The 24,320-nt window shown below is 31.3% G+C and overlaps 1 protein-coding gene across 1 annotated transcript in view; it reads left to right on the top strand.

Annotated features, from left to right (window-relative positions):
* The first annotated feature begins 1,451 nt into the window (after positions 1–1,451).
* Positions 1,452–24,320, top strand: part of LOC134710869 (uncharacterized) — a 34,492-nt gene continuing 11,623 nt past the window's right edge. Inside the window, exons 1-11 of the mRNA XM_063571279.1 lie at positions 1,452–1,537; positions 2,458–2,504; positions 3,732–3,842; positions 4,663–4,767; positions 7,016–7,135; positions 7,656–7,712; positions 8,331–8,438; positions 9,110–9,138; positions 10,644–10,777; positions 12,919–13,116; positions 21,369–21,421. Coding sequence (XP_063427349.1) covers positions 1,452–1,537; positions 2,458–2,504; positions 3,732–3,842; positions 4,663–4,767; positions 7,016–7,135; positions 7,656–7,712; positions 8,331–8,438; positions 9,110–9,138; positions 10,644–10,777; positions 12,919–13,116; positions 21,369–21,421 — 1,048 coding nt within the window. The remainder of the gene's footprint in view (positions 1,538–2,457; positions 2,505–3,731; positions 3,843–4,662; positions 4,768–7,015; positions 7,136–7,655; positions 7,713–8,330; positions 8,439–9,109; positions 9,139–10,643; positions 10,778–12,918; positions 13,117–21,368; positions 21,422–24,320) is intronic.

Below are 24,320 nucleotides of genomic sequence, written 5' to 3'. Positions count from 1 at the left end.
TATTTCGTGGCGGCCAGTTTTTATTGGTGGCGGAAGCCGGAGTGCCAGGAGAAAACCACCGCGCTTCGATAGGAAATTGATAATCCTTGTCAATGAAGATTGGAGTCGTGTGCACCTCCATGAGCTAGGTTCGAACTCACAATCTCAGTGTAGACTGGCTAGTGATTACAGTAGAAACTACATAGACCACTCGGTCAACGAAGCCCCGATTTCGGTTATTATTTATGTTTTGTTTGATCATGCTGTCAAAAAAACCAAACCATCTGATTAATTTTAGTCCGTGAAGGGAGAAAAGCATATGTTGTAAACTTCCTAGTCAAGTAATCAATACACTCTCCATGTTCCTATAAAGGTGTTTTTTTGTGAAAATTTTAAATACCGAAAAAGCGAAATTTGTCATTTTTCTAACAAATATTCGATTTTACTTTTCACAGAAACTACTTACATGAATATTTTCCTGTTTTAGAAACTTTATTATTATTATGTCTGGGTATGCATAGTAGGAGAACTACTGCAATGCTGTTATAATTGTTTGATGTATGGAAGGTATAAACACCTTCACATATTACAGCATACATTTATGAAGTTGGACTTGCATTAACCAAATAAATAAATCTTCAAACAAAAGTTTAGTATGATTTTTTATTTTATGTTGAATAGGGAAAACCATATTTCTTACATTTTCCTTCGGATGAAGACATTGAATGTCAGATCGATTCTGTGTGTAAATTTCCACTGTATGCTGCAACAGATAATCCTGGGTAAGAGTAATTGGTTTACTTTTTACTAACGGAAGTGTACATTTTCTTGTTGCAATGTTCATCTCATCTACAAAATAAACCAATTCCCTTTGAGGTATGTTGCATTTCGGAGTTAGACAAGACCATTTTATAGCGCGGAGCTAGAAAAATGTGTCCGTGTAGGGTTATATATGCTTTGTGCAGCTTTTTGAAATGGCAACAACAAAAATGCAATGGTGTTCCTTCTATCTAGGTAAAGCTTTTGTTAGAACAACGTCATTCATTGGATTTGGACTGTAAAATTATTTTTTGTTACACTGCACTTGGTTCATATAATATCAACATTTCAATTCAAATGCAATAAGCTAAAATATGTATCTAAATGATCAGTTGGTTCCAATCAAATAAACCGGATACTGCCATAGACAATTAACAATTATGGCTTATCAATTTTCAACTTCAATACAAATCCCTGAAAAGGATTTAATCATTCTCCAGTGGGTTTGTTCATTGGTATCATCGCAACACATCTTGTTCGTTTATTTTTCCTATGCAGTGTTTCTTTATTATGAATAGTAAGTAAACTCATAGATCTAATTATGTATCTATGTTATCTGTTTCAGAGGTATTGTAAACATAATCATCGTAAGAAATGAGTTATACAAATTAAAAAGAGAAGGACAGTTAAAGTTGAAAAGTAATCCAACTAACATGACACAAGAAGTTTATATGATAGAAATAAGTTTCCAGGACCCTAGACATGGACAGAAACAGTTTTGTGCTAAAGCTTCAGACAAGTAAGGATGTGATAAGTATCTTAGATCTAAGTAAAAAGAAGTATATCATAAGTTGTATACGTTAACTTCGGTAGATTTCTGTATTTTAACACCAAAAGTACACCAGTGCACTCTCTGCATAATTAGACTTAGATAACTAATGCATCTCCTAGCTCAAACATATAATTTGCAAAAAAATATCAACATCACCAGAGTAACTATTTTATATGCATACAAAAGTCGTCTTGATGAAAATGAATATGTTTTCACAAGCTGTGCGAGACAGTAACACAAGCATATGTGCGCCTCTTGTTTTCTTTGTCAGATTGATTTATTGGTGGAATATCCATAGAAAACATAATTGGCAAATATTTTGATACCATATCATAATCAGTTAAATTTGATTTGTTGAAATGGAGTAGGACAAAGAGAATTGCTTAAAAATGTTTAGGGTTATTTAGATATAAGAAGATGTGATATGAGTGCCAATGAGATAAATCTCCATCAAAGTCACAAAACCATTATTGGTCAAAGTATGGTCTTCAACACGGAGCCTTGGCTCAAAGCGAACAACAAGTCATAAAGGGCCCCAAAAATCACTATTGTAAAACCTTTCAAACGAAAAACAAAACAACGGTCAAATCTATATAAAAAACGCGAAACACTTACGAACCACAACAACAAACAAAAAACTACTGTACAATGTACATCATGTTCATGTGTAAACAAATGCAGCGGGATTTAAAAAGAAAGACCGATAAAATTATCAAAATGACTTCAATCAATAAAAAGAGATATTAACACAGGTGAACATACACTAAACGAATAAATTTGATCTATGACAGAATGCATATTGTATCATTGTTCTTTGTAACTTAGGTAGAACAAAATGTGTTAAAACCGAAATTCATTATTTGAATGAAATCCATTTCCCTTTGCAGATTAGCTTCAATAGAACAATGCACAATAATACATGTTAAACCTAAAGGTATGATTTCTAACCAGTTATAGTAATTTCTGTTTTTCAATTTTATGCTGCCAAAAGAGCGGTTGTAGTTGCTTGAAAAATACAGCACAAACATGTGTAAAAGCAGAAGTAAACATACATACTACATCTATATCTTGTGAGATGTAGTTGATAAAATTGAGATTGGAAATTAGGAATCTGTGAAAAAGACAACAATCCGACTAGACAGCATATAAAACCCGAAAAGACTACCAATGGGTCTCCAACGCAGTTAGACGAGACAATCTCGCACCCGGAGTTTTGTCTCGTCTGATCCATAAATAAAATTGTGTATTAGTTCAGTGCAAATGGAGGTCATACTAAACTGAAATACATATAAATGAACTAAATTAAACAAACAAACAAGACTAACAATAGCCAGATGCTCCTGCCTTGGGATAGGCGCAAGTATGCAGCTACGTCAGCTCTCGACCTATTAATCTAGCCAATTTGGAATAAAGATGCACACAGTAATTCGCACAGAAAAAACTCAGTTTAAAAGCAGTCCGAGTCCGTTGTCAGAATAAGTTACAAAAGAATCTAAGCAAAATGAAAATGATACAAAATTAGCAAAGGACAACTAGCAGTTACTGACATGCCAACTCCAGACCGCATTTTAACAGATTAAAAGATTATGTCTTCATCATATGATAATCAAGCACAATCCCTCCCGTTATGTGTTAAGTATTATACCATCCTGTATGAGTAAAACACAACCCATCCCAACAACTGGTTTTCGAATAAATGTGTTTATTTCCGATGCACTGACTCTATGAGTATATTTATGATTAAACACAAAATATGCAATTCTTAATATTCTTACAACAGTATTGTTACGTCTACGTTTTCCGAAAATGAGTCAGTTGGAATGTCGTTAAACAATAATCTAAAGGCTTTTTTTGTAAAAATAGTATTTGCATGCCATTGGGCTAGGATCACAGAACTTATGTGACGTGATGTGTTTGTAAGATAAGTATCTGACTATAAATTGTCCCATCCGTATAAAGACAAATTCTTAAATCTAAAACCAAATCCTGCTTGAAGCTCTAGATCTTTACTGTATTGAACTTGTATCATTTTAAAACTAGACTCTTTTTCATATGTCTCACTTTTAGTTCCCCATATAACTAACGAACACGTAGTTTATTTTGAAAAAAAACAATGTTTTCTTTACATTTTTAATCACTTGAGCTGTTATATTTTTATTAGATCCATGTATCTCCTCTCCTTGTAAGAACAGAGGTGAATGTATTGCAAAGAAAGACGGAACTGCGCAATGTTTTTGTAAACATGGTGCCACAGGAGAGAGATGTCAAAATAGTAAGTATAAAGACACATTATTTTATTCTTGCTGGTATTATAGGTTGCGGCTAGAAATGTTTCGCAACAAATCAGAATCATTTTAAAATTGAACTTATTGAATTTCCTTTATGTACATTTTGTAAAATTGTAAACGGGTCTATAGATCATCCCTCGGAATTTTTATTTTTTTTTCGTTATTTTAGCCTTTATGAAATTTCATTGTGGTACAAACTTTCCTACAGGTTATTGCTAACTGATCCTCTTTGTTTGGATAGGTATTCCAATGAATGAATTAAACTGTCTTTTTTGACACTTGTCAAAGATATTACCCAACAAACTTTATATATAGTTATAGATGCTTTAAAAAGAATTTCTTATCTCAAGCAATATCAATAAAGAGTATGATAGCTGTAATAAAATTGAAAACATTGAATTTGACAATGTATTTGAAGTATTTGAACAATAAAAGACCCTTACATGAAAATATGAAACACCCATATAATAACAATATATTACACTATATAATGTTTCTTACTACAATGCTGTTCCCTTTTCATTATTATGACCCACCAAATTAGACTTTTAACCGGGTTTGTAATTACAAGACCAACACGACGGGTCTAATGTTGAATATAATCTGTTTACCCTTTCGGAGCACCTGAGATCACACCGAGGTTTTGGTGGGGTTTTGGTTGCCTAGTCTTTAGTTTTCTATGTTCTGTCTTCCATAGTATTATTTGTATGTTTGTCTTTTTCTTTTTTAGTCACGGTGTTCACAGTTTGTTTTCAATCTATGAGTTTGAATGTCTCTCTGATATCTTTCGCCATTTTATTACAGGTCCTGATCCTTGTTATGATAAAGACTTCTGTAAAAATGGAGGAACATGTGATTATGGTTATTGTATATGTCCTCCAGAAGTAACTGGAATGAACTGTGAAAATGGTATTTACTCAGCTAATTTAATTATATGTTTCGTATGGTTATGAATAGCCTTATATAAACTAACAGAAAAAACAATGAAGAGAAACATGAGTTATCAATCAGTTGAACAGCAACTCAACTATAACTAATAATAATTATCAGTGAGCACAAATAATGAATTGGTCATGTATGAAATTACCTCGTGTTAATCTATAAAATAAGAAGATGTAATATGATTGACAAGAAGCGACTCTCTGCAACAGTCAATTAAGACTCAGCAATTAACAACTATATGTCATTGCACAGCCCATACCAAATGTCTAGCTTGTTTCATTTAGTTTTAGAAAAGAAAACCCATGAGCATTTCATTTGTAATTGGTTATCTTTAAAATAATTGAAGATGAAATATTAAGCTATTAATGAATATAAAAAGAAAGTGTTGAATATACCTCAGTCATTTTGAGTATCAATTACCAATATTTAATTGCTTATGGTCATTAAGGCTCTTCTGATTTGTCCACAGAAGGCGTAAAGAAGTTGCTTTGTTCGTCCGTACACGTTGGAGTCGAGGACAAACCAGTTCTGCTCTTTAACTTTAAAACCCCTTATATATATATATAAATACGTAGAAGTGGCATGATTGTCAATTAATGAGATAGTTATTCGTCCAAAATCAAATGATATGGATGTAATCAAGTATAATGAACCGTTTGGCCTTTCATAATAAGAGAAATATATACCGTACACCGGTAAAGGCCAACGCAACAATAAATATTAATTGATTTTTTTTTGTTTTTTGTTTTTTTGTTTAAACAAATATGACATATTTGAACCAACAATAACCACTTTACTGACCTATAGGCTCATTGTAGTTAGAGCTTGGTCAATGATACTTTATATGATAATTAACCTCTTTAAGAAGGTGTGTGGTCTATAAGGAAGGAAACAGTACATTTAAACCCAGGGTATGAAAATTGGTTGATCTTAAAAGTGGCTACATGAATTACTATAAATGCAATTCATTATCATTGAACTAGTTTATATTTGTTTAGGGGCCAGCTGAATGACGCCTCCGGGTGCAGGAATATCACACTACTCTATATATTATTATTGGTGACCTTCTGCTGTTGTTTTTTCTATGGTCGGGTTGTTGTCTCTATGACACATTCCCCATTTCCATTCTCAATTTTGATTTAACTTTAAAATCTGTTTGAGTTTTGTTTTGGAAAAACATGTTGTCTTTTCAAAATATACTCCCCACTCTGTGCTAGGGAACATTTCCAATTGTTTAACCTTGAAACATTATTTCATATATAAAAGTTGAAAATCAATACGTATAGGTGAAAATCCAGTAAAATGTTATTTTTCTTTAGGGGTATGAACTGTGTTTAATTTCAAAACAATTTGTATGGCCCCGCAACGAAGTTGTCGGTGCCATATAGTTTTACCCTTGTCAATAATTCCGAAATTCCAAAATCCCGAAATTCCGTAATTCCGTCATTCCGCAACAAACCATTATGCAGGGGTTTTTTTCTAAACGCCTTCAGATATTGGGCTGATTTTTTTGTATGTGAGATAACCATGATGAGTTACAAATCAAGTTTAAGTTTCATTCCGGTCCGCTAATTTTTGCTGAAATTACGGGCTTTGGACTTTGATTAATTGTTGAAAATCACAGTTTTACGGACTTTTATTTACTAAACTCTTTCAGATATTTGTATAATTTTTGGCATGGGAGCTAACCACGATGAGTTACAGATCAAGTTTAAGTTTCGTTCCGCTCGGCTAAAATTTTGCTGAAAATTACGGACTATAGATATTTATAAATTTTTGAAAATCACAATCATACAGCCCTTTTTTTAAACGATTTCAGATATTTGTATGATTTTTGTATTTGAATTACTCGTGATGAGTTACAGATCAAGTTAAAGTTTCGTTCCGCTCCGCTATTTTTTGCCAACATTAAAGCTTTACAACTTTGAAAATTGTTGCAAATCACAGTGATACGGACTTTGTTTTCTTTCCGCATCCAGATTTTGAGCTAATTTTTTATATGTGAGACTACCATCATGTTTGTGTCCACATGTGTTATTAAACTGCAGATTTTTCAACTTTTTGAGACGGGGCAATTCGGACTATAAGGATAAAGATTAAAAATAAATGTGTTCAGATTTGTACTTTTCATTTTCTTGTCATCTGTGCTGTAATCACATTTTAATCCTATCTGATCAAGATTGTTTGCAATATAATTAAAAGATGGCCATTATAGTTTTCAGTAGCTGTGACCAGAATGTTTGCCCGGGACATGGTATGTGTATAGATACGCCTGGAGGAAAACAAGACCACGAATGTCTATGTACAAACTTATTTACAGGTCAACAGTGTGCAAGTATGTCACATGTATACTCATATATCTAATTTGTCAATTAAGCATGTACTCTCTTTGATAAATGTTTTTTGCGGGTCTCTTTTTTTAATTGCCATGTATTTTATGCAGTTTTTCTCTTCTGCTGCACGGATTGGACATCAACTAGTACTATCATCTTTAGATACATCTTTTAGTCTGAAATAGTGAGAGTTTCACGACCCCTGTATTAAGCATACTCAGTTGATAAGGTTAACTTTAAATGATTATGTCTGGTCCTCAGCAACCATAAAGAACATGTAGTTTTTTTATAATATGAATATTGATTTGTTTAGAGGATTAAATGCCTGTCATATATATGACATGGCTTCATCTTTACACATGATTATACATGACGTGGTATATTTTATTTTTTAACTTTGTTTTGCATGTTGTAACATCAGAAATCAATGTTTTAAGATTACATCGTAACTTTGCAGATGTATTATTCCAAAGAGGTTTATGGTAAAGGAATCTTACGGATATTTGTTTCCATTTATTTCAGCTAACCCATTTCCATTTATTGATTGTATTATAACTCCAAATGATCCGAAATGTGTTAGTGAGTATATTTTTAATTGCTCAGTTGAATTAACTTGTTTATTAAGTACAACGAGTATTAAATGAACCTTATTATATATTTACTAATTCCGCTACATTGACAACAACACTTAAGTAAACTGCATCTTTTATTTTCGACATGTTTCGCCGATTAGATCGGCTTCATCAGGACAAAGTATACGAAATTAGAACCCCTGAAGTACAAAAAAACGGTATCATGTATGTGACGTCATAACTGTCCATTGTTGACGTTGCTATGGGATACTCTATATCATTATGTAATGTTGAACATAAGAGGCGTTGGTTCAGCAGCTCTTTATTTATATTTACTAATTGTAGAACCTTGATAAATTATTTGTTCAATTCGTTTGATCAGCGGTGTGTGCCACAACAATAAAATATTGAAAGGTTTATTGAATAATTCGTTTCATGCAGAATCCTTGTCAGTTTTTTAACCACCATATGAAATTACTTGATAACCCAGTATATTTTTTAATTGAATTTAAATATTAAAAATGTATGTATCATACATTTTAAGGATTAAGGAAGAATAATTTTCATATTGCAGCACAGCTCACAAATTTGTTTTTAATAATTTGAGTGTATGTTTGTATTGAAGGTTGTAACATGTCGCATAATCCTTGCAACACAGGGGAATGTAAAATACGTAATGGCAGTCATACATGTATTTGTCCAGAAGGTTTTGTTGGAAAAGATTGCCAGACAGGTAAATAAGTTGAACACATATATTAATATGACAGAAATTCAGGATATTCTGCAAACTTGTCTTAGTCTCATTTTGATTTCATGTAATAAATACATTTTCAAAGAATTGTTTGTTAATGTAAGATAAGGAGTTTGTTTGAGCATTTGAAATGTATAACTGACATTTTGTATAGACAGTGAGCGACTATCAAAACATTTTACAGAAATGAGAATTGAGAAAATAATTTTCACAAAGCTGGAACTTAACTTATATGTTACTGTTCAGCACTAATCTACTAAATACATCATCTTCATTTGAATCTCACCACTATTTCCCTTTCTGACGAAAAATTTCTGTAAATTTCTCAATCTGTTTTTGTTGTACAATGAGTCGTTTTACGCTTTTGTGTTATACATACGTACTTTTTTTTGAAGCAGACGTTTGGAAACTAATATAAAAAGAACATTTGGTATAACTGCCGATGAGACAATTCACTACAAGAAACCAAATGACACAGAAATTAACAACGATAGGTCACAGTACGGCCTTCAACAATGAGCAAAACCCATATCACATATTTAGCTATAAAAGGCCCCGAAATTACAAATGTAAAACAATTCAAACTAGAAAATAACGGTCTAATTTATGTACATAAATAACTTAATAATGTAATTTTTTCCCTACTATTTCAGCAATTGATGTTACCAGAGCAAATTTAAATGTAAGTTTAAATTTTTCTGGTAAAGAAATTTGAATTATATGTTGGGGCCAGGTGAGCTAAAAAAAAGGAATATTAAGTCTTTTGCGAGTGATATTGACATTAAAGACATTTGGATTTTTTGTATAGACAAAGCGGTTACTTCTTATTAAAGGGCTATGAGCTATGAGCTTTGTCGTTACTTGTCATTTGTTACCTGCATATTACTCTTGAATTATCTTTGCAAATTTTGTTACACACATTTAAGTTTATTGTTTTTTTTTCAATCAGATATTAGATATCACTCAAGACTTCCAAATAATTGTTTTTGTCAGTTTAATTAAATGGTATAATGAATGCTGTTATTTTATTGTCACTAAGTGTACCTGTATATCCAATGTATGGGATCAAAAAAATGTTTTTCTTCTTATCTTCATGCGTGGTCCATTGCTCAGTTTTAAGATTGTTTTGATTTGATTACTCTTAACAATGGGTCAACTTTATTTCGTGTATGGAATGATTGTAAGTTGTAATTATTTGTATATCTTTCTTGAAGGTATAGAGTAAAATCACCAAAAAATAAACTCCGAAGAAATTTCAAAACGGAAAGTCCCCAATTAAATGGCAAAATTAAAAGATATAACAGATCAAACGAATTTACAACAACTGTCATATTCCTTACCTGATCCTGAGCTATATTTATCATTCCTATGTCATTGTTATATTTAATGTTTCAGTTTGTTTCTTAGATATTTTTTTATTTGTATTTGATCGATAGATTGATTGTAAGGTGCAAATTGTCTGTCTTGCATGATTCATCTGAAAATAAATATCAAAATGGCATACATACTAAATGATTGTTTGGGGCTCTTGGAATACTCTTGTTTGCAGATATGCATATAATCTTGAAGATTTTATATACAGAGTTAAAACTTTCTAGCAAAACTTTGTAAAAAGACACTATAAATTACAAATAAGTCACAAAAGCCAAATGCGACAATGGACTCTTTATTAGAATTATAGCGTTTAAAGATTGAGGTTTGAAAAACAGAAAAGAGTAAGTGGGACAAGAGAGACAATTATGTCAACATGGAGGAATATTTTGAAATGAACTCTTGATCTGACTTATTGCTCGTAATGGTGATTTACACCAATTTGTTTTCTTTTTTTCTTTTTTGACGAATACCAACAACTTGGCTGAAGTTTTTATATAGAACAATATAACTATGTGTGAAGAAAGTTGGCAAAACAACTATGTTTCACTTTTGACTTTCATGTTTTCATTGGTCATGTGTCTCTCTGTTTATAAGCTTTTCAAATGATTTAATTTTTTCTACACTGAAAGACTATGGTATATGATCATGAACTAGACGCATGTATGTTTATAGTAATAGTTTATAGAGTAAAGGAACTAGCTGAATATTTCAACACATAGACTTTAATTTATTCGGGTTGTTGTCTCTTTGACATATCCGCCCATTTCAATTTTTGATTTTATTAAAACATTTATTTATACCTATATTTCACAGTCCAAGTTTATATCACCAACATTGGCACCAGGGTCAGTCATTACTTGTGATCCTTTATCTGGTGTAACTGGAACAGGTGTAACTGATAATTGCGAATTTCCAGTACATGTGTTTTGGAATGGTGCTCATCACAGGTAAGACTGATTAAACAGGTTAATTTCCCTGCAATATTACTACATACTTAAAGTCAGTGGTGGAGGTTTGTATACACACACAAGTTGTCCTCCCACATACACATATTGTGTGCTTGCAAAAAGTTGAAACATCTGGACTACCCTTACCGAAAAATAAGCCCTGCGGCAAACCTTTGCCGCGTAAGCAAACGTTTGCTACAAATTTGCCGAAACCATTTTACCATGCAAATGAAGTTTACGACAAGCTTGCGGCAAACATAATTATGCAAATTAGATTTGCCGCAAGCTTGCGGCAATTGTTTGCTTCAAGCTTGTGGCAATTGCTTGTTGCAAACTTGCGGCAAACTTGCAGGAACTACACATATACCAATGTCATGTGTGTAGACCCCTTCAATTTATCTCTTTTAAATTACACAGCAACATTTTTAAGAAGTCAACTCCTGTATTTATACAAAGAGTCATTGAAAGAGTTCTTGCAAACTCGCGAGATTTAAGGAAGTACATACATGCATTTGAGTTTTTACAAAGTGGCAGGAGTAATTCTCAAATGACATATTATACTTCTGTATTAAAAAATTAACATGGTAAAATCTCAAATGTGTATTGAGTATAAAGCTAGGTAATAATTACATTATAGAATTTAACTTAATCTTAATAAACATAGTCATGATGGTGCAGTACATCTGTTACAGATTCAAACTTATAGTAAGTTTTTCAAACACACATACATGTATATAGTTGCTTATGTAATTATATATGATGATAGCATTTATTATCTTATTAATACATGTAGTTATATAAATCATTTGTACTTACACAATTACATACTCGGATTATCCCATATTATTGAACCAAAATGCTTCCTTGATCTCTTATATGTGAAATGCATTTCCAAACACAACCAACATGACCTAGCCATAATTTCAAATTGTTAGCATCCAGGAAGGGCCAACTAGGCATGCCCAGTCAATATTGTGTAATTCCTGCAATGTTCTGGCAAACATATAGAATAGTCAAAGTTTTCTGCAATCTTGCGGCAAACATATTGAAAGGTCAAAGTTTTCTGCAATCTTGCGGCAAACATATTGAAAGGTCAAAGTTTTCTGCAATCTTGCGGCAAACATATTGAAAGGTCAAAGTTTTCTGCAATCTTGCGGCAAACATTCTTTATTATTTTCAACTTTCTTGCAATCTTACGGCAAACATTGATGTTTCTGCATACTTGCCGCAAGCTTGCAGCAATGTTTGCCGGAAGTTTGCAGCTAGCGGCAAACATCTACAAACACTACTTTCTGTGTTCCTGCAAACTGTGTTCCTGCAAACTTTTTGTTTGCCGCAAGCTTGCAGCTAGTCTGCTGCAAGTTTGCGGCAAACAATTCAGTTTCATAAGGGTATATTTTGTACGTTTTGATTTCGGTGGACTATTGTAATGTCTAGGATTTTTATTTACCTTTAGCTGAAGAGCATACGAATAACAATGTTACTGAACTCTTTAAGTATTAAAAGTAATAAAAGTCAAACAATCAGGACATTTCAGCATTTGAGCCTTTGCTATGCTAAATATCATTCCTTTGGAAAAAAAAAATAGAAATATTTGATCATTTTGCTTATATAATTAGAAATGTAATTTACAAGTATTAATACACTTCATATACAGATCACACTTAAACTCTTCCAAAACAACAATTTTAATTGCTACATAACACAAAGCTCGTCGATTGTTTGACACTGGTTGATATTTGTGAACTATTTTTTTTTTTAAAGTTGGAGAACCTTGCTTTGAACAGGATAAAGATATTCAAACGAATCCAGAGTTAGCTCCACGATTCTATAATAACTAATTCAGTTGAAATGCGATAAGCTTAATGCTGAAAAAGTAATACAAAAGTAACAATGATAGGTAAGAGTGACCAGTCAAATGATGTAGACATATCATTCTCTGTAATATCAATATATCAATAAATTTGAATTAAAAAACAAAGAAAAAAAGATTAAAAAAAACAAGTAAATCTAGTCATGCACAATTTACCCCTTAAGTGGAGCTAGAACGGTGAAGTTCTAATACTTTGTAGCTATACACTACTGCCAATTACTTGATTACAATTATAGTACAAATATGTATAGTCTGCATTTATTTACAGTTCGAAACCTGTTATAGAAGGAACATCCATTTCTAAGGATATGAAAATAGATAGACATTCTGTAATGTTGCTGAAAAATCTTAATACAACAAATACAGCTGGATTTGACAAGACACTGACAGCTATAGTTCAACTAATAAATCCAGATAGCAAGATGTTTCAAATAGGCATGCATGTTGTTTGTTTGTTTGTTAAACAGTAAGTTGTTACTTGAAAGTAAATAATCAAGAAATAAAACCAAAAAGTGTTCAAAGAGCTCTGGCTGGAGCCAATAACATAAATATACAAACTACAATGTATCTAAATTCTCAAGTTTTAATTTGTTATCAGAATTGAAATTTATTGCGATCCAAGCAATCCAAATGAAGCATTTCTACAGAGGTATTGTTTAAAAGCAATATTCGATATCACCATTCAACATTCAACAATTTTTTTTCCACCAAACTTTTTTTTTCAACATTCAACATTCGTTTCAACATTCAACAATTTTTTTCAATATTCATCATTTGTCTTTCAATATTCTTTATTTTGAATAGCATTATATTTTGAAAATGTATAATGTGTTGAAAAACAAAAGATGAACGTCAAAAATAAAAACAAAAAATGAAAAACTATATTTTTTTACTTTGTTTCAAATTTTTAATGTGGATAAAAAAAATAATAAAATGAAAAACAAATTTCTTTAAAAATGTGTCGATATATTTTGAATGTTGAATATTGAACCAACTTGACATCTTTGCTACCTTTATCGCGATTTAAAATTGACCGGTATACACAGGAGCAGTTAAAAACATATTGTTTGTACTATTTCTTATTCAAAAAAAGATTCTTAGCTATCTTTAAATATTGAAATTGAAATTGTGCTACCCTTTTTCCCCCATTTAAAATTTGAAAACTGTCGGCTTAGGTTTTCAAGACCAAGAAAAAACGTAAATACGAAAAATTGCATAAATATCAAACTTCAAAGAGTGACTCTATACGGCAGCATACCACTGCGGAATGTAACAAGTGAAATTTTCGTTGTAAGTATAAACGAAGACTATCGGTCTGTTCGTATGGATATTACCAAAATTAGTCAAACATCTGTTCGATCACATGTCGATAATCAATTACCATTCCATGTCTTAAACCAATTAGCGATTGATCAGAATATAGGCGGTATAACTGATTGAACTGACGTAGTTATTATACCTGTCAATATATTACTTTCATGATAATTACATATACGGGCATTTTTCAATAAAAACGTATTTTCTCGACCTAGCCACTTTAATACAAATATTTTTGATCTTTGCAAGTAATTTTTTGTGCAGTCAGTACATTGAATTAAATTTTATATTTTTAAGCAAAGAAACAGTTTATTTTTAGAGGGATTGATAAGACATTGACTCCTGAATGGTCCAAAACCACTAAAATGGCATGTCCCTAGACCGCCTGTTCAACATTCATACTCTAAAATATCGTAAACAAATGAAGAAATAAATGTTTTTTTTACTTTACATAAATTCTTTTATAATTCAAAAGTATGTTTAGAGCCAGCATATTTTAATAAACTTTCAATATAGGTTTTTTAATTTCAGAAGGTGTGTTCCTCACAAAATATCCACTACGAAACGAAGTCATTAAAATTTGCCAATAAACAGTTTTATAAAATCAATATAATTTTTGTTTGCCAGAGATATAAACATTAGGGTCTTTCAAAAGAAGTGATGCTTTTAAAACGGCAATTAAGTTGTTGGTAAGAAAAATTGAGCACATCAAATGGACCAGAGTGACACCGTATTTTTGTTAATGTCCACTACGAAACGGGTCGATCTCCTTCAGTATCTGGTTTTAAAATTATGAGAAAAAAAATCAGTGTACAGCTTGATGAATTCTTTGACGAATACAATCAGTTTTATTACTATTGCAATACAGGGATTGTGGAGAAAAAAATAAAACATTCGAATACGTCCCTTACGAAACGGTCTCCTACGAAACAAGTTTGGAAGAAAAACGTTCCGTAGTGGTCACTACCACTACCATGCAGTCTTTTTTTAATCATTTTTCAGTTATATTCGTGCAAAACAAATAACAAGGGTTAGTTTCATGTAATTTTTATTATGTTTTATTAACATATAATAGGGTTGAGGTCATTTACGAAACTTTTTGTCCCCTACGAAACAGCACACAAATTATGACAAAATATCATTTTAAAGAATATTTAAGATTGCACTTTTTGTTTACAAACAGGTCTATTATAGAGGTATTCAAAATAACTCTTGAAAATAAATTTTAGACAAATTGATTTTCCATTTTTGTTAGGTCTGAAATTTATTATGTTTTATTAACATATAATAGGGTTGAGGTCATTTACGAAACTTTTTGTCCACTACGAAACGCATCAAAATGTCCACTACGTAACATGAGTTGAACCTTTATATGTGAAGTACTGTCTAATCTTTATCGATAAAAATGGTTTTTCAATTCAGAAAAAAAATGATATTTTTCTAGTATTTTCAGTAAAGAAACTGGAATGTATAAAGGAAACATTTAAAATTGCAAAAAATATGTGTGTTAAGAAGAAGTTTCGTAGGGGACAAAAGTCCCCTACGAAACAGCACACAAATTATGACAAAATATCATTTTAAAGAATATTTAAGATTGCACTTTTTGTTTACAAACAGGTCTATTATAGAGGAATTCAAAATAACTCTTGAAACTAAATTTTAGACAAATTGATTTTCCATTTTTGTTAGGTCTGAAATTTACGCTTTTATTGAAAAACGCCCATATGCATATGAGATATATATAATATAAAAACCACTTATTGAGTTGATATCCAAGGATATCCGATGAGAGTGCGACTAAAAATTGCCTGATATCTTTCCGTGTATCTAATTTTTATTTTTATTAAAAAAACGATGGTATGATTTGTTTTGTATTCATGTTTACAGAATCAAAATTACTTTTAAAGACTTAGAATTTATTTATTTTATGTATCATTTTTGGTGGAAATCTTTTTTAAGATTTTATTTGGATTTTTAAGGTAAAATATATAATATATAACCCTTTTATTTGTTCTATCATTTTTCAGTGTACATGTTCCAAAGAACTATATGAGCTAGTATCATATTGTTTCATGGCATCCTCAGAAACCAATGTATGTTGTCCTTTGTCTTGTCCACCTTCAATACATTTTTAGGTATTTTAAGTCTCCACTGAAATTTTTGATAATATGTTACAGCTTTATCTACCAGTATGTTCCTTTGGTAATTTAGTTTTAAAATTGTATATGGGGTTTTCCTCATTCAACCAACATGGCTGATGTTACTAGATATATAAATCTAATTTTAACTTATATTGAATAATCAAATCAGATAAAACAAAACTGAGAAAGGTTCAAAACAATTTAACTAAATATAAATCTAGATTTCACTCCCGGTTTTTAGTGGAGTTCGTGTTGTTTCTTAATTATTATTTATAACTGTTGATGTAAATGTCCTTTGGTTTTATGCGTCTTTGTTTAATCCTTGGTTTTGACTGTTATTGTCTTGAATAACCCATTTTTGAGACTTTCCCTTAAATTTAACTATTGTGGTTTTTGTTTTAAAATTCTAAAAAAAAACAAGATTTTTTTTGGTCAAGGTTCAAATGAAAGAACTGTAATGGATACAGAGAACCTACATATCTAGAAATGATAACTTAATAAGATCGTCTTATTATTGTTAAACGTTAACACCCTTGGAAATTTTGAAAATTGTCTTGCCATATGAGCTTTTATATAACTTTTCATTTTTCAACTGTTATTTGTAAAAGTTTCTTTCAAAAAAGTTTCCTCTTAAAACAATCATTGAATGGTAACCAAAGTTTGTAAGCTGCAACAATCGGATATTATCTATGAAGACTGTTATTTTCATCCAGGTTCATACGACTAACATGGCTGTTGTATCAACGAATGGAAGATAGGGTATAATATACAGTTTGACGGATAAATCGAAGACTATATCAATCTGAGAAAGACTGCCAATGTAAAAATGGTCTAAACAACACGTTTCATCTAGCCAACAGGATTTAAAATCTGTCCTACTATTTTAGAAATAAGCTGTCAACATATTTTTTGTTATTTCCACTGAAACATAATTTTTTCCTTCTTTACTTTGTTTGGTTGTAATTAGGGAAATCTGTTGAGGTTTGGTTCATTTTCGACGTGTTTGCTATTAAAATTGAAAGGGGTGACCTTATTATTTTTTTTTAAATTAAAATTAAACTTATCAATATAAGTATGCAATTTCAATTTTTTTTTAAAACATACTATAGGAGTCACATATACCAGAGGAACAATCAAACTCAAAAATCGAAAATAAACTGACAACGCCATGGCTCAAAATGAACAAGAGCAACAGACAAATGATAGAACACAATAGACACCATAGAAAACAAAAGACTGACCAACATGAATCCAACCAAAAAATAAAGGTGATCTCAGGTGCTAATAGATATCAAAATTAAATGCTTTAAAACAAATTTCACGTTGGTTTTTCTTCATAGCGTTGCATGACACAAATTAGAATCTGCTTATTTTAACGGAACAAAAATGTGTTGAGGTCAACCTGAAACAAACCAATGCATAATGATTTAAAACTACAAACTAATCAGATACTAATTCTTTTTGGGTGTTTCATACTGATGGAAATGTTTTGTTTCGGCTAAAGCTAAACAAAATTAATATGATTGCTATTTCAAAGTATTTAAATAAAGGACAGAACTCTTATCATTTCAAAGTCATATTCTGTTGTTTTGGTTTACATGTAGTACATATTTTTCGCAATCTTTTTATTTTCGATTTAAACTTGATAATCTTATGTCTGGTTTATTTCCAAAATAATTTTGAGAAAACAAAATGTTGGATTTTGACATAGTTTATCAAGCGTGTGTTGATCTAAATAAAGACAACAGTGGTACACCGCTGTTCAAAAGTCATAAACATATTGAGAGAAAACAAATCCGGACTACAAACTAAAACTGAGGAAAAAACATCAAACATATTAGGGAAACAACTAAACATCAGAAACACCAAAGTGCAAACAAAAGACAATGTAACACAAACAGAAACGAACTATCGGATAACAATTGTCATTTTCTTGACTTGGTACAGGACATTTTAAGAAAACACAACATTACTTGACAATACAAATAAATGGCAGAACATTCAGGGCGGAGAACTACACAATTAAACAATAAATGAGAACTTTACGACATGCTAATAGTTATTAAAGGTACCAGGCTTATAATTAAAAATGCTTGGCGCATATTTCGTCTGCATAAGACTCTTCGTGACGATCAGGTCAAAATAGTAAAGAAAGCCAAATAACATCTTAAACAAACACGTAAAACATCCTAGGTCAGCACATACGAACATTTGAAAAAAGTGAGAGAGCCAATGGTTTAGTGGTTAGTGCATTGAACTACCAACACAAAACATCTTCCTTTACATACATTTCTAATCGAATGATTGATACAGGTATTTATCCATTTGGGTTTTTTTAAATGCCAAGGTAGCTTCAATTTTCAAGTCTGGTGAAAAAATACCTAGCTAGCAATTACAGACCAACATCTGTTTTGCCAACATTATCAAAATTAATAGAGAGACATGTATCTAAACATCTGCATAATTATTTGACAAGGTTGAAATTTTACACCCTTCCCAGTCTGGTTTTAGACATAAACTATTCATGTCAAACTCATCTCATTAATATCATTGATAAATGGCAACATGAAATTACGGGCTTTTGACTTTTAGAAATTGTTTAAAATCACAGTTATACAAAAATAAATTCTAAACACCTTCAGATATTGGGCTGATTTTTGGTATGTGAGTTAACAATGATGAGTTAAAGATCAAGTTTATGTTTCCTTCCGCTCCACTAGTTTTTGCTGAAATTACGGGCTTTTGGACTTCTGAGAAATAATGGAAATTCTAATGCAACAACGTTTGTAACGTTCATTTTGATTGGATAACGTCACTTATTTACATGGCATCAATCGACAATTGATGCTATGGGACGTACGCGCAAGCGCAGACTGCATATGACAGATTTTAATAACATGTTTTAACGTTGTTTTCTGTCAGTTTCATTAGAATGGAAATAACGATATTGTATTTTAAGCTCCGACGGCATCAATTGGGGATTAGATGGTCGCAAATACCCGTTTACTGTCTCAGCTAACGCGTCGCCAGTAAACTTAATTTGCGACCATCAAATCCCCATTTGATGCCGTCGGAGCTTAAAATACAATACAGTTATCTCCTAAATCACAGTTATACAAAATAAAATGTATTAGCCCCCAGATTTTGAGCTGATTTTTGATATCTGAGACTAGCATCATGTTTGTGTCCACAAGTATTTATATCAAGATTGCAGAGTTCTCAACTTTTTGGGACAAGCTCATTCGTGTCTCTTTGACACATCTAGTTTTAAATCATAATTGAGTGAAAATAAACAGCGAGTCAATATTAATAATCAGTTTTCTGATAAAAAGTTTATATAAATTTTGGTGTTCCACAGGGCTAAATACTTGGTCCCGTTTTATTTGTTTTGAACATAAATAACCTTCCATTACACAACAAAAACTGCCGTACAGACTAGTGTCATAAAAACCACATGTTTATAAATTCGGATTAGACGAAATGTATGGTTATAGATACAAGACAGAGGCTGCGATTAAATCAAGAAGAACCAGTTTTTAACTATTGAGAATAATATTTTTTTCCAAACTCATCATTTGAAATTTTTTTAGATGTTATAACTGACTCTAATCTGTCCTGGACAGGTCCTATTAATTACTTATGTTCACCAATATCATCTAGACTTTATTTCCTCATTAAAAATCAAGAAATTTCTAAATATGGATTTAAGAAAATTATTTAATAATGATTATATTCTTCCACTGATAGATCAGGGTTGTATGTTTTAGAGTGGTATTGCTAATAATTAGATGGTCAGAATAATAGAATTGCAGAAAATGGCTGCAAGTCTTATTTTAGATGCTGATCCACTTTCATCATCAGCTCAACTATTTAAACAGCTTGAATGGATGACAGTAGAGAACAGAATCTCAAACTTCAAATTTTTTATTGATGCATAAATATCTTAAGAATGAAGCACCTGTATATCTCACTAAAAAAAGAAATGCCAGATATAAACCCGTATTGTTTTTGAAATGCGTCTTGCAAAAATTTACAAGTTCCAAAAGCCAAAACAGAGCTGTATAAGAAATCATTTTTATATTCAGGATCTATTTTATGGAATAACTTACCAGTATCCCTGGAAAAAATCTACCTTAAGTACAAGCTCGTTCAAAAAATATTTAAAAAATACTTGTTGGAACCTAAAGAAGCAGTGCGATTTTATATGCATAATAATTTTCACACACTTACACTAACTTAAGACATTGTTTGAGGTAATTTGAAAGATGCAAAAAAATCTATCCGAATATGTATTTCTTAACTGTTTTTGAAAATTGTATATTCCTAAAAAAAAATATTTCATTTTTCATGTATGTGTGTATTTTGTAATTGTTTGTTATATTTCATTGTACTTCATGAGGGTCTCAGGGAAGTTTAGTTATATATCAAACTGTGTAACCCTCTTTAAATAAAGAATTATTATTCGGTTCGGCATGAAAATTTCAGGGACTGAATTTTCAGCACTCCCTTGACACAATTTGTGAGTATGGTCTTGAGGAAACGATGATAGTCTGTCGGAAGAGGCGATAATTGGCTGACCAATGTCAAGAGACAGCTATATCTCTTGCACGTAAAAGACACACTTAGAGATTTCGAAAAAGAGCAGTCTAATGCCGCTACACGACAGCACTCGCATCCGCAAAGTGGAAAGGGATTATTTATATAAGTTGCAAAACTTGTGTCCCAATCCACTATAAATAAATATGTTTAAACTAAACATAAAAACAGCACGGCCGAACCAGACATCGTATGTCACGGGACAAGATCGACACAAAAGTGACGTCAAATGTTAATTTGAAAAAAAATCAAAAATATAGGATTTAGCTCAAGATTAGGTTTGCAAAAATGATATTCGATGTATCTAATATCAATGAAATTACTATTAAATATAATATAAAATTGTGTTAGTAATAGTTAGATAATTTATTGTATTATTGTTGGTATTTCTTTTTTTGTTTTATTCCTTGAAAACCCTGATTTTCATCACAAAGTTGAAGTTAACAATGTTTGTAAATGTCTATTATGATTCTATAGCTCAGAAAAAGTATAATTACAAAGATATCGAACTCCACAACCACAGCATTTATATATACAAGGAACAACACAAAAAAATGTGCCTAAATCAATTATAGAATGCAATGAACATTACTTTAGTGAACTTTCACACAAGATAAATCAACCATTTCCCTTACAAACCTGGCATATTTTTTTTATCATTTAGAGGAACAGTTCAAACAGACTATAGATGCTTCAGAATAAATGTAGAATTTGATGGTATGTAGTGTTTTTGCATTTACGTATGTTTGTCTCATTTACAAGGAATTGATCCTGGTTAAAATTCCGTGACAATTTGAAATAAAAGCAAAGAAAAATTCAGACAAAGTGAACAATGTTGACCGATGATAGTAGTTTAGGGTACAGAGACATAGTGTTTTAGGTGTGTTCTTTTTTTTTTTTTTTTTGTCTTCTTATTTAAGAATCTTTATTCTATGAGTTGCTGACAGACATATCGACCAGGGCCAATATATCATCCTACAAACTCACTCATGTCATTCAGGTTATACTAGATTTTTTTGTTGTTGTTATATATCATTGGTTTTAGTTAAAAACAAATCTTTGAAAAGTGGTGGATATCTATTTCCTTGTAGTATGTTAAATCATTATAAAAATATAATACAAACTTATGAAAACGTGGGATTTTTCAGAATCAAGATCAATTTTGTATTCTAGAAATTTGATAAGACATATAACATGAAAGTGTAATAAATGTATACTCGACATAAAGCCCCGATAAAACATTATGCGTACAATATATATTTGAGACACAGTAGGAGAAATGCTCCTTTTGTCTTTGTCTTTTGTGTAGCCATGGCGTTGTCAGGTTTGTTTTCTATCTATGAGTTTGAATGTACCTCTGGTATCTTTCGTTCCTCTCTTGGAGAAAAAAGGGAATGAATAACATTAACATAACATTAACGTTACCAATGTTTCTGCACCAGATGCGCATTTCGACAATACAATGTCTCTTTAGTGATGCCCGTGGCCAAAGCTTATATAAAAGATGAAGAGCTATAATCAAAAAGTTCAAAAAAGTATAGCCAGATCAGTGGAAGGAATCAGAGCTTTGCAAGAGGTAGATACATTCCTTAATTTTTGATATTTTTTGACATTTTGAAACAGCAAATTTAATAACACAAAAAATCCGTATTTTCATACCAGTACCGGAGTACTGGCTACTGGGCTGGTGATACCCTCGGGGATCAATCAGTCTGTGATGAGGATACAACATAAGACAAATGCTCAGATGCTATTTATCATAAAATTAGATAAGCCAATCTCCTGGACTAGACGGGTTAACTGTCAAATTTTATAGACAATTTTGGATAAATTTGTACATCATTGTACACATTGTCATTATTGTGTGTGATTTCAAACACTTACATATTCACAGCGTTCTAGTGTATTGACACGTTTATTTATAAGAATTGCTCCCTTTTCACTAAATAGTTATTGTCCTGTTTCACTGTTGAATATTGACATGAAATATAGTTTGTAAGGTCAAGTTACAGTAAATGGGCTATGTCTTCAATTTCAGTTAAATTTGGCATTCAGCTCTGGCTCGATGAACTTCAACTGAAAATCGAAATAATAATGCATTTATCTCAATTATCATTTGAAATATTACTGATTGAATTCTTACAAAATGGGTGAACATTTGTATAGAAAGCACATAAAATCGGCGAAAACCCTTCTAAAGTTTGTCTTAAAATCGCCAAATCTCTAATTCTACTCCATAGGTTTTTCTTAAAACATTATATGTTGTTGATCATAAATTTCCGTTATAATGATGCAAAATAAAGATAGGATCACCGACTTCGTTTTTACAGTATACATCATTCAAAGTTGCGTTCTTTGTGAAAAAATCAAACAAAACGTCCAAATAATCGTAACATTATCACGTTGCAGGCCGTAAAACGTTTATTTTTGACGGTTTTCGCTACCAATAAGGTAACAAATTGATTATTAGATAAAAAAAAACATAATTCGATGACCCTATCATTATTTTATATCATTAAAACAGAAATTTATGTGTCAACAATATATAGTTTTTTAAGAAAAATCTATGGAGTAGATTTAGAGATTTGGCGATTTTAAGACACATTTTAGAAGTTTTTTCGCCGATTTTATGTCCTTTCTATACAAATACTCACCATATTAAGGGAAATCAATCTGCAACTTTTCAGCAAATAAAAGAGATACATGTATTATTTTTTCGATTTTCAGTTGTAGTTTAACGAGCCAAGGTTGTATGCAATTTTGTAGCAAAATCTGCGACATAGCCAATTTACTGTTCCTTTACCTTAAGCTTAATGATTAAGATAGATTTTATCAACGCTTATTAAATTAGATCAGAGTGAATATGTATGGATAATATTCTTAGACAGATACCAGATACTATACACCTTATCGCTATTTGTCCGCCATAACTAGATATCACACAAGTTCACGTAAAATTTTGACTTCATAAAACAAAATATCTGACGCCACAATGGAAAAGTGATTGTTGGTGACGTCAAAAGTTCAAGAGGCCGGGTAAGCCGGGATTAGCGAAAAGGTGTATTAAATCCCTGACTTTAAGGGCAATAGTTTTTGTTGATCTTGCTGAAGTGTCTGACTCTTTAGAATAGAGTTTTATTTTTTTCAATTTTAAAACATTTTGGATCTAATTATACTTTTATGATATGAATAAAAAACGAATATATTCCTATATTCAAACCTGTTATAAAAAAGTGATATTTTGTATCTCTAAACACACCAGGGGTATACGCCAAGGATGTCCTATATTGACATTAAAATTTGTTTTATTGGTTGAATTCATGGAGTTACGATTACAAATCAATACTTATTTTAAAGGTATCAATATCAAACTGGGTGACAAAATTCGCAGTACAGGATTTCACATTTACCGAGGAATGTGAAAAACAAAATTCGGGAAAATAAATTCAGCAGATATATACAAAATATTGTTCTTGGAAGACTCTTTTCGAAAACATTTTGATGAATAACACAATAAGTGTACCTATTAACCTTTATATAACCTGCTTGTATAGTTCATTAGAAATATTGGGGATAAAAGAGAAGATATGTTATCATTGCCAATGAGGCAACTCTC

Source organism: Mytilus trossulus, chromosome 3 (genome assembly GCF_036588685.1).
Source record: "Mytilus trossulus isolate FHL-02 chromosome 3, PNRI_Mtr1.1.1.hap1, whole genome shotgun sequence".
NCBI lineage: Eukaryota > Metazoa > Mollusca > Bivalvia > Mytilida > Mytilidae > Mytilus > Mytilus trossulus.
The sequence above is the reverse complement of the archived record's forward strand: the minus strand, read 5'-3'. Positions and strand labels throughout refer to the sequence as shown.